The sequence below is a fragment of the Haemaphysalis longicornis genome, unplaced genomic scaffold, assembly GCF_048455015.1.
Source record: "Haemaphysalis longicornis isolate Haplotype H1 unplaced genomic scaffold, Haemaphysalis longicornis Haplotype H1 scaffold_9, whole genome shotgun sequence".
In the NCBI taxonomy this organism is placed as follows: domain Eukaryota; kingdom Metazoa; phylum Arthropoda; class Arachnida; order Ixodida; family Ixodidae; genus Haemaphysalis; species Haemaphysalis longicornis.
Window position 1 is genome coordinate 51,891,754 of NW_027526460.1, and position 18,516 is coordinate 51,910,269.

At 49.1% G+C, this 18,516-nt stretch overlaps 1 protein-coding gene across 3 annotated transcripts in view; it reads right to left on the reverse strand.

The window, feature by feature from the left end:
* The window catches only part of LOC144152624 (uncharacterized), a 324,401-nt gene that overhangs the window by 69,576 nt on the left and 236,309 nt on the right, over positions 1–18,516 (reverse strand). For all 3 annotated transcript variants that reach the window (XM_077683960.1, XM_077683961.1, XM_077683959.1), the window contains exons 2-4: positions 10,698–11,103; positions 8,741–9,100; positions 518–710 (exon numbers count right to left, since the gene is read on the reverse strand). In XM_077683960.1, coding sequence (XP_077540086.1) covers positions 518–710; positions 8,741–9,100; positions 10,698–10,862 — 718 coding nt within the window. In that variant the 5' untranslated portion in view covers positions 10,863–11,103. The remainder of the gene's footprint in view (positions 1–517; positions 711–8,740; positions 9,101–10,697; positions 11,104–18,516) is intronic.

Consider the following 18,516-nt stretch of genomic DNA (forward strand, 5'->3'; position numbering starts at 1 on the left):
GAATCAAATGAACCTCAGAAGTTGGTTTTTCGTTCGACACTCTGTTTATTTTTCTTGCTATACAGGACAGAGGAGGTGAAAAGGAAGTGTACAGGCTTATCGGCTTTCGTTTCGTTCAGCATCTAAGTCCACCATAACGTCAATAAGGCAAACGTAAGAGCAGAGGGAAAAGCTCCTACCGAACTGTGTAGCTACGACACCAACCTCAATAGGCTTACAGCTATACGGTTAGAAACGCGTAAGATCAAAACAATGCCACGTAGCGGATGTGTCTGAGCGAGTGAACGTGTGTCCAAGTCCACAAGTCCAAGTCCACATTAGACAGCCACAAGATCAGGGCTTAAAAGCTCATACCAAACTGCGCAACTGTGACGTCAAGTTTTTGTACTCTACCGTACAGCGAGAGACGCGTTAGAGCAAAAGAACGTTACGTAGTGGATATGTCTGAGCGAGTGAAAGCGAGTGTGAGGAGGAGGAGGAGGAGGAGGAGCAGGAGGAGGAGGAGTTGTATCCTCACCGGTGATCCTGGCGAAGGGCGAAGCGCTTCCCGTCTGTATGGACGTGAGCCCGGACTCGACGCCGACCCAGGGGGCCACCTCGGTGCCCATGTATGCGTACGTGCCGAGGCCGTTGGTGCGGCTCAGGTACGTTGCCGCCGAGGGGGCTTCTCTGCACGACGCCGCCGCCACGCTCGTCACGCCCGGCGCACCCTGCACCGCAGCGGAGCGTTTTCAATGCGACGCATTCGTTGCCTACTAATCCAGCTTTGATAGGCCTACTCTATCTGGCTTTCTGGCCTCTTATCACGAGCGCGCTCGAATAGGCTGTAACTTGTTACAGCTGCCGTTTGCGTAAGAGGAGCAACAGATACGTGCGCGCGCAGTACTCGCGTAAACGAAGCTCTTTTTCTGTAATGATCCGGCGATCCGCATCTGTGGATGCCTGTGACGTAATGGAGAGTATGTCTCCCGAGCCAAAGACGCTTCGCACGTGAAGAGGCAATAATCTGAGATTAAGTTTCTCTGCAACTTCTTATGCGAACGAAATCTTTGGACGTCGTTTTGATGAATCCGAATTCAGCTGAAGGAGTAAGAGAATTTATTAGAAACCACTATCAGTGCGTGGTGACTAGTGAATATAACAGCCCCGTTTTAAACAATAAGTGACCAACTAATACAAAACAAGTCTTACAAGCGACACAAGGCAAAACAGACGTTGGGAGCTAAAATGGGAAAACTTCACATTCAAGTTCGAACGTGTGTTTGCGTATGTGCGGCCGCGACCGTAGTGCTAATAAAACACAGAAATGCAACAGCCCTACTAAATTGTTCCTCATACAAGGGTCAGTGTAGTGGTTCATAACTCCCAGCTTTTACTTCATCATCATCATCATCATCATCAACATCAACAGCCTATTTCGGTCCACTGCAGGACGAAGGCCTCTCCCATTGACCTCCGGCCGCTTCTGTCCTGCGGTACCCGAGTCCATTCTTTGCCCTTTTTTTTTTCATTTCCAGAGAAATCGTGGGCACACTTAAAGCAAAACATAGGTGCAGAATACAGGTGAGCAAAGATATGCTTATTGGTAGTACACGTATTCGATTAACTGGCAGCAGTAGAGTTTGAGCCCCCACTTTCATGGCGATAGGCGTCACGTTTTAAGCCATCCCTTGTGTGAAGGTCCTCCACCTGAAATTCGATATAATATGTTTATTATTCCAGTCTTAATTATTGAAGCCTTGTTATCACGAACCAATTTCTTTCCTTTCATCTTCCTGTTTTTTTATATTCCTTTTATCTCCCTTTGTTTGTTTGTTTGCTTGCTTGTTTGTTTATTTGTTTCTGTTTCTGTCTTTCTCATTTATTTATTTATTTATTTATTTATTTATTTATTTATTTATTTATTTATTTATTTATTTATTTATTTATTTATTTATTTCACTTATGTATTTATTTTCTATTTCAGCCTATCAAGTCCATGCATCTGTCCGTCCATCCATCCCTTCCCTCGGGTAAAAATAAAATTAGCCGTTTAAGCGGCGAATCGAATCAGAATACGGCTGATTTTCTCTCCTTATGTGTTCACGTGATTTTTTGCATTATTTTTTAAATAACTTATTCACCACTACAGACAGCGTCGTTCTGTTACTAGCGGAGTACCCCCAGTCTAGAACACACTTACGCGTATTGCGGCATGAAAGCCGTACACAAACTCAATGTAACATCATTGTCGAGTCCCAGCTGCCAATCTAACTGACAACAACAGAATCACATGTCTGACCACTTGAGTACTCAAAAAGAGGCAGCAAAAGTTGAGATTTGATACATATAGCCTGAAAACATAAAGCTCTCAATCAGGTGGCGCTTGGGTGTAAAGGAATAACGTATCACATATTGTGTTAACGGAGATTTCGCGCCGTGAACAGGGTAAAGTGGTTTAAGCCAATATTTTTAGATTTTCTGCTCCACCTCATCCGGTAATAAGTCAGAAAGGGCTGTCCAAATGTTCCTTACACAGCGTTCACTTTCTTAGAGTGTTGTGTAACTCAGGTAATTAAAGGCTCCTCAAATTTAAGCAAGGATGAAAAGACGATGTCATCATAAAATTCGCTTTTGAGAGGAACAGTATCGCACAGAGTTTATTTCCTCACATAGCATGCATTGTCTATTCCCAACATTTTTTAATTATTTGTCGTATTTACGGTTTTGGTTTTCTCGGGAAGCGTTCATATTATGTTTAAACTCCTGCGTTTCATTTTGATTGATTGATTGATTGATTGATTGATTGATTGATTGATTGATTGATTGATTGATTGATTGATTGATTGATTGATTGATTGATTGATTGATTGATTGATTGATTGATTGATTGATTGATTGATTGATTGATTGTAGGGTTCAACGCACCGACTCAATGCAGGCGATGAGGCGCGCCGTAGTGAAGGCTTCCAGATTAATTTGGCCACCTAAGGGTCTTTAACGTGCACCGAAATCTCGTACACACGGGTGTTTTTTGCTTTTCGCCTCCATCAGAAAAGCGGCCGCTGGGGCCGGGAATCGAACCCGCGACCTCGTGCTTATTTAATTTTGTTTAGTTCGCCGGACAGTGCGCTAGTGTATATTCATTGACCGCGAAAAGATTGTGGACTGAGCTTTTGCGATATAAGCAGCGGAGGCAGGATAGTTCAGTAACAGGATCCCTAATCTTTGCACCCTATGAATAACGAAAGAACCCGCCTACTGATACAAGCACACGTATACGAGTTCGTGAATGCGCAGTTCACATGCGTTCTGGGCTTGCATTTTCACCGTTTCCGCCTATTCCCATTATCTCTTTCGTCGGGACAGGCACAGACGCATGCCACCATATCCACTCCCACTCCCATCTACTCATTCGCACGCCCTTATGAATGTATGAGCTCCCATTCACCCAAACTTCCATTCCAATCCCACGCATCGGGCTGCAGCGCCGCCATCCCCCAGTGCACTCGCATGTATTCGCTTCTTTTTCGCAAGAGCACGCTTACCACCCCTCGACCCCTAACATCCCACCCACCACTTACACGCACTCAAGTGCTCGCAACAGCTGCTTCACTCACAACCCCCTACCGGATACATGCAAGCACGTTGCTAGGTCCACTCATGCCCTCTCTTTTGTTGCCATATCCATGTGCGACCACAACCCCTACTATGTCACTTCCTTCCAGTCAGCACTCACATGCAGCCACGCACTCGCATCCACTCACAATGCCTCACGCACTCACGTCCATCCACGTGCTCACATTCACTCGTCACTCACACACCACCATATACAGTCGGTAAAACGCTCGTCTATAACAGCGATTCCTACTTCAGCTGGACGTATGTCTGGAGAGTGCCGACGGATACTCTTCAAGCAAGTGTTGTGGACTGAAGTGTTCGGCGTAGACTTCAGTATGGTGCACTATTTTTTTTTCTAAATCATTCCAAGCCGACACCGCAGAAGGCCGTGTTATAAACAAGTGTTCTACCGACTGTACTCATAAATTCACATCTGCTGACCACCGACAAGGAGCCATTGGTTCGCATGGAATCACCCCTGTCACGCCTGCTATCTTGCATCACACGTCACTCATTCAGGTACACAAGCCACCTACTCTCAAAGCGGCTCACTCACGCTCTGAGTCATAAGGTTGAGTGGGCCTGAGTGTGTGCTACCGGTGCGGGGGAATTCAGAGCCAGCGTGTTGCATCCACTGCGAGGTGTCCAGAATTTCGTCAAAGGCCGGAATATGGTATAGCACGCGACGGCAAGGATTGCTGGACTGAATGAACGGGACCAAACCTACGCGGCCCGGGCATTAACCTGAATTAGCTCCCTATGCCTGAATGTGTCGCCAGGCCTGCTTCAAGAAACTTTTCATGGATAGGTGTAAATATTCAGACGCCATGCGGGCTGAGCGTGTACGCGTTGTCTGTATGCGTGCGACTGCCAGATGCCTGCACTTTAGATAGATCAATACAGACGCACATTGAAAGTACAACTCCTTCTCCCAATAAAATGCGTCACTTTTTAGTGCTTGAACCTTGCTCAATTATATTAATTAACTCTACGACTGGCCCAGTTTAGGAGAAGCCTCTTGGAGTAAGTTCCTGCGAAGAGAACCGTCGACATCCACGCATTAAATGCAGCCGTAAGGCTGCAAAGAAAAGCTCCACAGCTTTTTAGAAAAAAAAAATGCGGTCGACAAAAATCAATCTTGCCTGGGATGGCTGCATTTAAGGTGGATCTTAAAATTTCCCTTCGCGTTACTTGACTCTGACCACACACACACACACAAAAAGGCGCCGTCTCTAGAACCACGTGACCACAAAATATTCGCTAAATCTCCATTGGCTGCGATGAGTCACGTGACACCGAACGCGTGTATGGATTGACTGTGAATGCGGATATGCGCCGGCCTGACGTCCCCATTAACTGCGACGCGCCATGTGGCTGAAAGAAAAAGAATAATGATGAATGGGTCCAAGTATAACCAGCCTATGATACGGCGAATTACTAGTGCAGCATGGGGGTTTGGGATAAGCGACGGGGAGACGTTAGGCCTATCATCACGCTTTGGCGTGTACCCTCGTCAGCAACGTGACGTGCAAAGAGTTTGACGTTGCTTGACAAGTCATTAGGTTCAATATCAAGGCTACTAACATTAGGCCGGAATATAGGCCTAACGCGCCTATAAAAGAAAGCATGAAGAGGTCAAAATAAGGCTTGTTGGTCATCTTGTGAGTTTCGCGACACCGTATTATCTCAGAAACACTAAACCCAGCAGCACTTAAAGGGGCCATGAAAGGCATTTTGAGCACACTAAATGAACTAGCGCAATCGCTGGATTGGGTCGCCAACGTCACCTGTGCCAAGTACTACTCTTTTACGCGCAGCGGAAAGCTCACACTTTTGTTGCAAAGTTTGTCGCTTTTTTCTCACCCTTTCCTTCGTGTTTTTGGACGCCGCCATCTTCACATGTCTACATCATCGATTCCCAGATGTTCGTCATGAGCTAGACATCCTGCTATTGGGCGGCTTTTTCACGCACTTCCGGCAAAGAGATGAGTCGTCTGCTCAGCGTCGGCTCGCCGGCTGATCTGCCAGCGGAGTGCCGGAGTGCTTTGACATTTTACGACAAACGAAACAAGAGTAAACAAACGCTTAACCGTTTGTATTGAATGCAACACGGCCATAACACGACGTGGATTTTATCTTACGTGAGTACGTACCATAAAGAAAGTCCCGTGACACTTCTTTGGTGCAATCGCAGAGAACGCCCTGAGCCGAATGCCCGGGTTTGACGCGTACATTTTATTCAACTTCAAAACAATCCAGAGATGCGTTTCGAAGGAACGCAACGTCACAACATGCGTTGCAAGTGTGAACCGCGATTGACAGACGATGAGTTGCCTCCTCCTGCCCGTCGTAAATTCGGCACTCACCTCACACCCGGTTTGCGGGGACGAGCAGCAAGTCACAACTCTGCCGCGCAAGCGAGAAGGCTTTTAGCCAGGCACACTGCACATACCCCATGCGAGGTTGAGTGGTACGTCGTTCGAGAAAGATAATCCAGACCATGGGAAGCACTATCCACCCGCAGAAGTACAATGTCGCATTTCATCGCGAAACGAACGCGTCCGCAACACACAGGAGGCGATGCACACACACACACACAGCTTCGGTCGCTGCATTGGCTTAGCTGCAAGCTTTGTTCGGACAATCAGCGATGCTACGACGATACAGAGCTGCGTGAGAACGACGTGCTAACCACTTCACGTATTTAAAAACGCAGGGGCAAAGAACTAGGTTCATCGGAAGCAAAAAATCTTTCCTCCATTATAGTGCCTGAAATATACTGGCTAGTGTGCCGAGGGCGGGCTCCAGGCGGGCGCCGGGAGCGATGTACGCGGCCGTCTGCCGCTTGGGGCGCTGCCGTGCGGGAGTGTGCGCATTCATCCGGCCCGAGCAGATCGCGCGGTTACCTCCGAGCTGCGTAGCAGATGGCAGCGGCAGAACTTTCCATTCCCGCTTGCGACGAAAGCGAGCGAAAGCGACGGGAATTCTGTCGCGCAACCAAAATTTGTCCCGACCATTCGACAAAACGATCGTCGCGCGACAAAGCGACGGAATTCCTGCCGCTCTCACTCTCTTTCGTCGCAAGTGCGAACGGGCCTTTATGCGCAATCTCCGCCCCACATAAAACAAGCTCTTGCTTGTCGCCTGAGCATACGGTTGATATCTGACTACGTTACACTGTGCTTGCCAGTGTATTTAAACGATGTCACTAGGTTTGAAACGTACGCGCTCGGCGTGCAGCTTTGTAAACGCAAGCGGTTTCACATACGCACGCTATTTTGCTGCTAATAGAGTTTTAGTACAGCGTTTGTGGCCTTTGCATACGCTAAACGCTAAATTTTTGCGCCCCGCTACGTGACACCGCGATGGGAGTTTTAGTAGAGCGTCTCATCAGTTTGGCGTAGCGACACACTAATGCATACGGCGCCATCTGTCAAATGTTTTCCGAAATGTCTCGCCGGCTGATCTGCTAGCGGAGTGCCGGAGTGTTTGGACATTTTACGACTATCCAAACAAGTGCAAACAAACGCTTTCCCGTCAGTGTTGAATGCAACACATGGGTGCAGCTTGTCAGAACACGGGTTCTCGCTGATCGAGTGCAGCGTTGGTTTGCTCTTCGCCTTCACGTTCATCGCCGCTGATAAAGCGATCCGATCCGGCGCGTTTTGTGCACGGGTTCTGTGTCGGTTGAAAATGTCTTTTTTCACATGCCGCCGGTAGTAGGAATTACAACCACCGCAAAATAACACCCGGCACCAGCGGGGCCACATCTGAGACCGCGCTTTTTGGATAAACAGTGCGCGGTGCACCAAAGGGAACGAGCGCACGATTCTCCCCACGCGGCTGCGAGTTCGCCGCCGATACCAACTGCAGCTACGTACACCGCGAAAGGGCGAGGCCAGGCCGCACACATGCGGCCAGGTCATTCGTTCGCTTTTCCAGCCTGTGTCCATGGTGTCTACAGAGATGAAAAAGATGAGCTGGCCAGTAGCAGACGGAAGTCTGTGGGAGCGCAATAGCGGAAGTACGTCACCGCTGAGGAGCGGAGCATCATGGGAGGGGAGGCCAACAGCGAAGAAACAGTTGAAAGGAGGAGGAAATACGGCGCGACGATAATTCGCGGTTTTTGATTTACGATTTCTCAGCTAATACTCATCGCTTTAACAAAATTCTTGCAGGAGGAGATTGCTAATACATTGCTTTATTTGGTTACATGTACATCCATGCATCGGCGGAAGGCATTTCAGGGCCCCTTTAACTCAGCGACCCTAAACTGAGCGACTTAACTCGGAGAAAAGTGATTCTCACGCATTCTCAAATCATAACAGAACTTTAGTTACCCCAGCAGTTCTTTACTTTCATCGCAGTATGTGTTGCATACGCTCTCTACGCTAACACTTGTCTTTTCGTACGTACGTAGGTTTGTACCATACGAATGCCAGAGCATCCTCATCCAATCGGCACATCTCCACACGACTTACTTCTCCTCATTGGTGCTATTTCTTATCCTACACCAGCCATACCGAGTGTCTGTCCGGTACGACGTGGCCAATCAATGTGAAGCTACGCTGGCTACACTATCGTAGCAAGGATCGGTGGAAAAATACAGCATCAAGCAACGGAATAATGAGGTTACGGTCCATTTCATCATGAAACCATCTCCACACGTGGGACAGTGGCGGCGAGTAGGCACCGGAGAAGGATAACTCAAAACTATCCTGTCATAACACTGATATTCATGCGACGGAACAATGGGCGAATCATGATTTCTCTCTTTAAGGGAGGCCAATGACATACCATTTGTGCCTCACCAACATGGGCAGTTGATTTCGGAGAAGCGTGCGTGTGTGCGTGCGTTTGCATATCTAGGAGTAGAGTCATTCACCCTCATCGAATTTTATCTGCTCAGTATCTCCCTAAATGTCAAAACGCTACAGTTCCCCGGATTTCTTCGCTCTTTACAGCAGGATTGAAGAATAGGATGCGACAATCACAAGAAGGGAATATGCTCTTTCAAATTCCTTCGCGTGTCCAGTGTGAGCGCAAAGATGAAACCACAGCCGACACACGAGGCCCAGAAATCTTGTACCTCCCCCCTTTCACATCCCCGCACACCCACCGCGTAAAGACATGTGCGCACCTGGAACGCGAACCTCGCATGGTGCGCAGCGGCGGCAGCCAGGTGTCCGTGCGCCGGCGCCGGGCTCGTGTACTGGCCGGCCGCGGAGTCCGGGGAGCCGCGCATCGCCTGTCCCCACACGCCGCCCAGGTGCCCGCTATGCGTCTGCACCGCACCGCCGGCGCTCACGGCCACGCCTGCGGCGTGCTGGTGAGGCGGGTGGTGGTGGCCCCGCGCGGGCGACGAGGTGGGCGGAGGAGGCGCCACGGCGGGGGACACCGGCGCCGGGGGCATCCCGGCCGCCGCCATCGAGCTCACCGCCACCGAGGGAGCCGCCGCCGGAGACGCCGAAGACGTGGCCACGCTGCCCATCGACGACATCTGCGCGCGCCGGGGGGCCGCCGCCGTCAAGCCGCTGTTCACCCGCTCTTACCGTATACGCAGACGCCAGCAGGGACGGCGGTGAAAGTCGGGGATGGCGCGCACTATAATGCTCTCAGAGAGGAAATGAGCCAGGAGGAAAAAAGATCGCTGCCAACGTAACCGTCGCATGACAAAGTGTCGCATGGCAAAGTAGAACGATGGCAAAGTGACTACAGTAACCACGCCGGGCAAGCCAATAGAACACGGGCTCTACCATGTCCATTTCCTTCGTTTTCCCTCGTGTTTCGCACCTCGTTGCTACATGTTCCCATAGATGTATGAACATGTAGCAACGAGGTGCAAAAAGACAAAGAAAAACAAAGGAAACGGACACGGAAGAACCCGTGTTCCATTGTCCCGCTTTGGCTTGCCCGACATGGTTACGGTAGCGGCACCTTGGCCAGAATCGTCCCTGTCCGCCGTCAGAGTATACTACAGAAAAAACACTCGAAGAAGCTCTGAACGCCACTCTGCTCTTATTTTTCCAATTCTATTTTGTTTTCATTATTCTTTTAAGGCAGGGTTGGCCTCTGTTAGGTGCTCCAACACCTTTTGCCTTCGTTTCAGCAGAGACTGAAATAAAGTACTTCTACTTTTACGTCTCACTTATGGGCAGTGAAACTGTGATTGCAATCTGTAAAGACATCTTTCGTGCCTGTCGTTAGAGTTAACAACAAAAATCCCTCGAAGGTCTAAAGATCACCCTGCTCCCTACTGACATGAGGAACGAGATGCCACTGTTCTTGATAGAGGAGCGGGATCGTATTCCTCAACGCGCAGAGAAAGCTTATGGTATACGCACACGGCACAATTCTGATTTGCACGCACTTGTTCTGATAGGCACGCACGCACGCACGCACGCAGTTGTTCTGACAGGCACGCACGCGATTCCGATAGGCACACGCGGACGTCCTACTCACGTTCGTGTTGTTACCGAGAAACGTCTTGAAGATGCCCACTGCCGTCGACGAAACGAAGGCGCAAGGGTCTCGTGCAACCATATTGTGAGAAATTCAGAGGCTCTTCATAAATCCACCGAGCAAGCCCCCTCGGCCTTGCCCCTTTTGACTCGAACAGGCAATGCAGGGACTAGGAAAACTCCGAGAGCCTGATCACTACAAAATAATATTTCATTACACGCCACTCAGGCAAGCGAAAATGGGAGTTGCCAACAGCGTTAAGCCTTTTCGAATCCACATAGGACGATTGTGGCGTTTGCGAGTCATAGTTCTAGCTGCACGAAACAATCAAATAGTAATGCAGGTAGGAGCCATCATACGCGTCTTATTAAAACCCTTTAAGCAAAATACATGGTGCGCTTTGTCGAGATTCCTGGGCAAGCCCAACCGGAAGTCATGAAACGCAAGTGCCTGTCCTGCCCAAAGTATCCGGCCAATCGGAACTATTCGTGACAGCGCCATCCTACTTTTTTCTCCGGGGATACTCTTCCCGGTCGCGTGACAGTTCCTCACCATAAAGAGTTGCGGTTCGGTAATCACGCGTCCAACGAGACACTGTCTTTTCCTCTTACGGTACAAATACACCCGTGGCTTGCCTGGTGGTGGTGGTGGTGATGGTGGTGCATGTACTGGTGGGGCATGGGAACCAGCGGCCTCGTGCCCGGAACGTACACCGGCGGGCCCGGGTGCAGGAAGGCGGCCGAGGCGCCGGCGGAACCGTCTTGGTACGAAGGCAGGTGCATGGCCAAGTTCTGGAACATGGCTTGGCGGGCGCACACGCTGCCTCACACAGCTGCTGCTGCTAACTGGAGCCTATAACTCCGCGCGGTGGGCAGCGGCCCGCATCACGTTGCAGTAGGTAGGACTCCCCAGTTGTCTCCTCGATGCGCGGCCGTTGGTTGCAGCCCGAACAGCTCGAGAGCGCAACTCCGGAAAGCAGAGCGGCGGTTGGACGTTCATCACAGCGACAGGGGGTTCGCCTGATGAGTCCGCAACTCCATCCTGCGTTTCAGGACGAAATGAAGGGGTATTACTTTTTACCGCACTGATGTTTCTCTTTTCATTCCACGACGCCAAAGCGTTTTTTTTAATTAAAATTGGCAAATGTACTGTAGCATCACATGCATTAATCTTCCAAGAGGGACACCTGAACCACGTTCTGTCTTTCTCCGTGTTATGTATTTATTTGTTTATTTTTCAGTTTTGTTTTAACGCCAACTGATGGTCAATTGCCTAACACCTGGGCTTCAGTATGAGAGAGAGAGAGAGAGAGAGAGAGAGAGAGAGAGAGAGAGAGAGAGAGAGAGAGAGAGAGAGAGAGAGAGAGAGAGAGAGAGAGAGAGAGAGAGAGAGAGAGAGAGAGAGAGAGAGAGAGAGAGAGAGAGAGAGAGCCTTCAATGGAGGCAAAACGGGCGGTAGCCCTGGGGAAACGGGTTAAATGGTACACAGGGGGTAAAGGGATATAAACGTGAGCAAGAATCATGAATCATGGTCTTGTCGTGAGTCTTATGGGAAAGAAGAAGAAGAAGAAGAAGAAGAAGAAGAAGAAGAAGAAGAAGACTTGTGGGTATTATGTTGGAAACGCGGGAACAGACCCGTCTGTCTAAACTGCTCCATCAAGACCGCTTGAAAGTTCGAACAGTGAGTGCAATTAAGCGAAAGGTGGGAATGTCCACGGCTATCGTGGGATCGTTGGTGAGGGCAGAGAAATTTTGGTAGTACGAAACTAGAACGCGTTGAGCCAATCCTCAAGTTTGTCCTCATCGACCTAAAACCCTCAACTCAAGTCGCAGTAGCGCCGGAACTATTTTTTTTTTCTCTGGGGGAGCGCGAATTATGCTAACGTACGCATAATCATAATCATCGCCTCCGTCTAACGACGTCGATGGTTGAACGCGAAGCTTTCTCGTGATGGATTCTTTTTTGCTACAATACCCACAGCAACTCTCGGGTGTGCACTTCGTAGGCCTAACAACTGGTTTAGGGTGTACTGCGCGAATCGGTACCTGCTGCTTGACGTTCTCTTCGAAGTCGGAATGAAGTAATCGAATAGACGCAGGCTTCTTAACCCGAGGGACCCAGGTTCGATTCCGGCCTCGGGAAGCGTTTTTTTTTCACTTCACCCACGATCATTCATCATCATCATCATCATCATCATCATAATCATCATCATCATCATCATCATCATCATCACCAGAGAACGTTGGCTTTCCTACAGAAGGTATTGGCACACAACGGCATCAGCGAGGACACCAAAGCTTCGCCTTAATATATGAAAAAAAAATGCTCCAGCAATGCACACTTCCTGCACATTTATATACATGCCTCCTAACCACGAACATACTGCGAGACATCCACGTTCATGCTACAAATCAAGGCTTACACGAAGAAAATTGACAAAGCAAAAGAGTTAAATGCACATATCAGTCGAAAAAATAGTTATGTTAAGCGTTAAAATGTGCTTGTGAGGCCAGTGCACTGAATTTGTAGAGTTCCGGTTTAATACATGGGGAATTCAAGATTGAACTATGTGTGATAGAGAGAGAGTGAACAATCTTTAATGAAGACTGGCGATATTACTACAGCACATGTATACACAACGAATCTTTTGTTTTAATTATTATTATTTCTCATAGTCTGCTTTGCCAGTACATTAGGAAAATTGCAGTGGTATGATACGGACCCATTCATATTTTGTAACGTAAAGCCGAACCACTAATATCCCTGGTGACAACTTGCTAGAGGGTAAGTAATTATGCGGTTCGCACAAGCCGCTTAGGGAACCAGGGTTTCCGAAGAATCTGAGCGGGTTAGCGCAAAGAGATATTGGTTATACTGTCCAGTGAAACTGTGCTCATCTAGGTGGGAATCTGGGTTCCATCGACGCGGAGCCCGATTGCGGCCAGGTTAAGCCACAAAACAAGCTCGACGACCTCAGAACTTGCTGCTTTTCGCCCCGCTTGGGAGTACATTCTTGGGCAAGAATCTTCTGTGTGGGTGATTTTCAGATTCACGGGCGGCGCTTCTACAGCTGGCCTCATTTCAGCGGGGACAACTGGCCCACGAAATACGCACACTGCGTACACAGGCTGCCAGCTTGCTTCACGAGGTAGTGTTACAGTGGCTACCTTGACATTGTGGGGTGATTGGGAATGTGGTGGTGGACGAAAGAACTTGCGCGGCCCACAACCAATCTAGCGCCGCCATCCCGATTCCCTTCCCTAGGCGTGATGCCGTGATGCTTGCGTACTTTTTCGCACGGCAGCTACAACTACGGACAGATAAAAAATTATCAGCCACTTTATTAAATTGACCCCGCCTGCACTTTCCGCTTGGGAAAGCGCGACGATGCAATTGTTCATCGACTTCACCTCAAAGTCGCTTTTACCAGCCACTACGTGCACAAGACGCGCCGAGTTGCCTCCCCTCACTGTCACGCTTGCAGTGTTCGTGAGGACATAGAACATGTACTGTGCGTGTGTCCCCGTTTTGACCACCCACCGCAAACCGTGAAGACAACTTTGGGACTGCGGGCTGATGCACCCCTGAAACTTCACGGCGTCATCGGTCCATGGCACTCCACTGCCGCGGCAACACGGATTACAAGGGCCTCGGTGTCATTTCTCCGTGACTCTGGCCTGAACGAAATTCTGTGAACGTTTGCCGTAACTTCACTACTGTGCGTGTGCTGTGTGCGTGTTCCTGCGTCTGTCAGTTTGTGTGTGCTTATCTTCGTTTGTTAGTGTTTGAGTTCGTGTGTCTTCGCTTCCTTCGGTCATTTTCGCCCCTCTCATGTTCATATGTAGTAGCAAACCAAGCTCGCTGCCAGGCTGACTTCTCTTCATCGTTAAAAGCATCCCTCCCTCCTCCTCTAAACAAAGGACTAAGCCAATATACCATCCATCCTTTGATTGAAACCGCAGGCATCGAGGCGGAAGATTACCTTTTCAAATGCTACATACGATGGCCTTTTAACTATATATATGCGGAAGACGGAAAACGTTGCACTCAATACTTTTTTTTAGAATTGGGGGCATTCATACAGGCGAAAAATGTTGTTTAATTAGTGACCAGCGCCACCGGGATTTTAACTGAATATCGTCTGATCCTTATTCACTTTGCCTTCTGCAAACAAACCTAACTGCTGGAGTCGTCTGGTGCTCAACAGAAATCTCCAGGTGCCCCTTGACTGGGAGGGGGGGGGGGGGGGGCATGCTGCTTCGTCTGCGAAAGAGGGGGAGCCATCGCTTCCCCTGCATCCCATGTTCCCACTCCCCTGCTCAAGGTGACCTTCAAAAAATGACAATTTGTTACCAGATTAGCCTTTTTCTTCAATAATGTTATCATGGCCGTGACAAATGAAAAGCCCTATTCTTTTTTTTTTTTTTACAACGATCAAAATTTTTCCTGTGGGCGTCATGTTCTAGATGAATGAGTGCAAAGACATTGCAGTACGCCCTATCAGCATGGCGGACCACATCATGCTGAGATTACATTTTTTTTTTTTTTTGCAACCGTAAATGTTAGAACTCAACTCGCACGCGTGTTAATATCGTTGAGGGCTTCCTTAGCTGAGTTGTACTTCAGGCATTAAAATAATAAAAAAAAAACTCATTTTAATATCCCTACTGTCATCGACTACATAGCACGAAGTCATGTACGTCGCTATTTTCTACGCTATTGTGGAACGCTATTTCTCCACTAAGGGTTGAAGCACTTAGACTTGCAAGACCTTTACAATTCGTGCAACAATGTACGAGTGCCGCATGCTTGAATAAAAACTGGGGACCACTACGCGATTGTCAGATAAGGAGTGCGACAGGGTGTGCTGTATGTCGCCGGGACTAGGACTCCGATTTCACATCTTGTACAGCGCCAATTAAGCAAAAAAGCCGCTAAATTCGGTCCTGTCAAATACGGTTCGCAGCGTTTTCTCTCAGCCGTTTATCTCCAACGACGTGATGTCACAAAGTAGGCCACTATCATGACCGAGCAGCGCCGTACCAGGACCATCTGTCCCTGGTAATAGATCGCCATTGAGATCCTCCTCCCCGCCATCACCACTGCCATCTTTACGGTTGACGGAACTGTCCAGGTCCGGTCTCAGAGCACACCGCGGCCCCAACGCAGGGTTAACGCAAACACCCAAAAAGACCCTACAACGGCCATTCCCAGCGGAGACACGTCTTCGGCAAGGTCCGTAGGGAGCCCGGCGAGTAAACAGCGCCATTCCCATGCCGACCGTGAGTCCGAGAGAGAAGCCACGAGGGCAGCTCTTTCCCGGCAGGCACGGCGTCTAACAAGCAGTGCCGCTGCAGCGTGGCGCTGTCACGGCGAGGCCATCCTTCATCGGCGGCGGAAAGGCGGAGGAGAGCGGCAGAGAGCGTGAGCGAAAACAACAATGCGTTTGTAGGGCCGGCCGCAGCGCGCAGGTGGCCTGTGCCCTCCGGCCGAGTCGTACTCACCGCGGGCCCAATCCGCAGGCCGTGGAAAGCCGCAGGGGACGAGCCCGGGGAGGAGCCAACGGCCCCTGACGCCACGCTGGCGTGCATAACGCGATGCAACCCCTATCCCGGCATTGTTACACTCCCGAAGTGCTTTTTTATAGTTACTTTTAAGTTACAAACTCATGAATGTATGCATTTAGATGAGCACTGGATGTTGGGCCGAATCGCAAAGTGGTGTCCTGCTGGGCGTCCGTCCTGTTTGATCCCCGCGGCTGCAGTACTTTCGCGGGGTCTGTAGAAGAGTTGGGCAGGAGGATCGGATGCAAGGACGGTGGTGTTTAAATTGCAAAATAAAAATGCAATTCATAAACACTCGGTTCTCTATTATAATTCTATGTATAGTGGAGTCGCTGGCTATTTGGGCCGTATCACCGGAGCCTTTTAGACTTTCTGAGTGAAAACTTCCTGTTTACGTACATTTAAACACACTCACCCCCACCGTTTTATGCTGCAGAGCAAACTTTGGCAAAAAAAAACAAAAAACCTGACAACCGACCGCGGTCTCTCGGAACGACTCGAGAGAAGAGGGAACCCAGCCTTTATCACAAAGTACCTATTGGCCGGTGAGAACATTGCTGAGCGGGGATTCAACGCGTACTCGATACCGGTGTAACTGACAGTTTCGCAAGGCGAGTTCCTACTTGCGGTTTCTCGTTGCCTTCTACTGCCGCACTGTCGCGTGGTTTACTTCCTAACGTACAGGGTCGCACCCACCACGTTTTTAACAAAGTACTCCATTCCAATGATAGGCAGTTTTCAGCTGAAGGCGAGTTTTTAGCACAAGTTCTTGCGACTTCAAAGCCTCAACGGGTGATCTACACAAAGGACCAAGTCAAAGACACTCTTCTCATGGTGTGGGCCTTCGCCAAGGAGGCGCACCTCATTAGATCCAACTAAAAATGAAAATGTGAACCATCTTCCCTTTCTTTAAATCACCGCTTCTCCCTTAGGCCATAGCAGCATCCTGATTAAATAAATTCTTTTTCCCATGATACTCGCTTCCGTTTACATTAAGATCTATGGCTACTAGTATTGGACTGTTACATACCCCAAACAATTTTTTTCTGCTTACAATCTCGTCAAAACTTGCTTTTGTGAAACGTCCACTCGCCTTATTTCCTCATTTTCACTAAGTTGGCTTTCTTGAATGGTGAATATGCTTGCAGTGAAGTATCATTCGCAGGCCGTAGCGCGCTTGTTTTCGGCCCGGACGCACGCGCACGAAACCCTGAGGCATCTTGCAACGACATCTGTCACTGTAAAGCCAACGATCCCTCCCAAGATAACAGAAGATGCAAACCACACATATATCGGCTAAACCAACTGAATAGAATTCACTCTGCCTGATCGTTAGTCTGCCATGCTTACCCGCCGCCGGGGTGGCTCAGTGGCTAAGGTGTTGTGCTGCTAAGCCCAAGAACATGGTTTCAGTTCCCGGCCGCGGCGGCCGCTTTTCTGATGGAGGCGATAAGCGAAAACGCCCGTGTGTTCCAGGTTTCGGCGCCCGTTAAAGATCCACATGTGGTCAAAATCTATCCGGAGCCCTTCACTACGGCGCGCATCATCGCCTGTGAAGCGTCGGAGCGTTAAACCTCATAATCATCATCCATCTGACTTGATTCAAATAAAGCAAGTCTATATTCTATACCCCGGCAGCATTTTATTTTGTCGAGTCCTCCCTCGCAGCACCCAACCAGTGTTCAGAAGGAAAGAAACGGAGTTTTCAAACTGCAGCTAAAGTCAGGCATCATAACAAATGTTCGTATGCCCATTAATTAATTCCATAGGCAAATGTGTAAGTACAAGCACTTTGGAGTCAGTGCGTTAAAGTGAGGGTTGCAAGGAAGGGAGGAAGGAAATAAGGAAAGAAAGAAGGGGGGCTGCAAGCAAACACCCAAGCGCCAACCGGAGACCACCGCCACCTTTTTTTCCTATCATCCATGGCGGCAGCACCACGTACAATTCCAGAACCACACCTCGGTGTTGTACCTCGGTGTACTCGGTGTACTCGGTGTACCTCGGTGTAACGCGCAGAACCGAACACTGTTGGGCGCTAACTTAACAGCCTCTTTAAGAACGGACCAACCTCTTGAATCCGGCCTTAAAAATGTAACGCCAAAAAACAAAACAAAACAAAAAAAAAAAAAAAACTGGCGGGGTTCACAACTGTGATCTTCGCGGACAAAAACGGTGCTTTCAACATTTACTGAAGCGTCGGAAACTTTATCGGCCTGTGTTCCGCATACTGTCGCTTGTAGCCCCAGTAGACGGATTCGGATTAGGCACTTATCGGGGTGCGCCATCTGTTTCACGGGGACGACAAGCAAAAATTATGGATGCCGAAATCAGCGAGCCAGGGCGTCTGCTCTAATTGATGTTCCTTGCGATGCTTCTACTTTTTATAATCCGGCGGGGAACTCCCGCGTGCATCCGCTTGTGAAAAAATTGGGGTTAATGATATGTTTGGCTTCAATTGGGCAATGAAGACCAAATACAAGCTTGGTTCCCTAAACCATAGAGTTTCTTAGTACGTATACTAGAGAGGAAACTGCGCCTGGTAAGCCATGTCGTCGTGGGGGTTCATGGGAAGACCCCTTTTTTGGCTTGGGCTTGGCATGACAATTGGATTTTTAAGCGGTTTTTGGTATTTGCTTTCTTAACTATGCATTAACACGTTTACGAGCTACGAGGAAGCCGAAATCATGCCTGTTGTGCGGTAGCCGTGTTCGGTGAAACAGCAAGCAGTGCGTGATCGCACCTGACGTTGCTCATGCCGCAGTCGAAGGACTTATGACTGAGCGAGTAATATGCCGCCGCGAAATTTGTAGCCGACGAAAAGAAGAAACAAAACGTACTTCGACGAAGACAAGATACGACAGATACGGGCGCTTGTATGCGTCCTATCTTG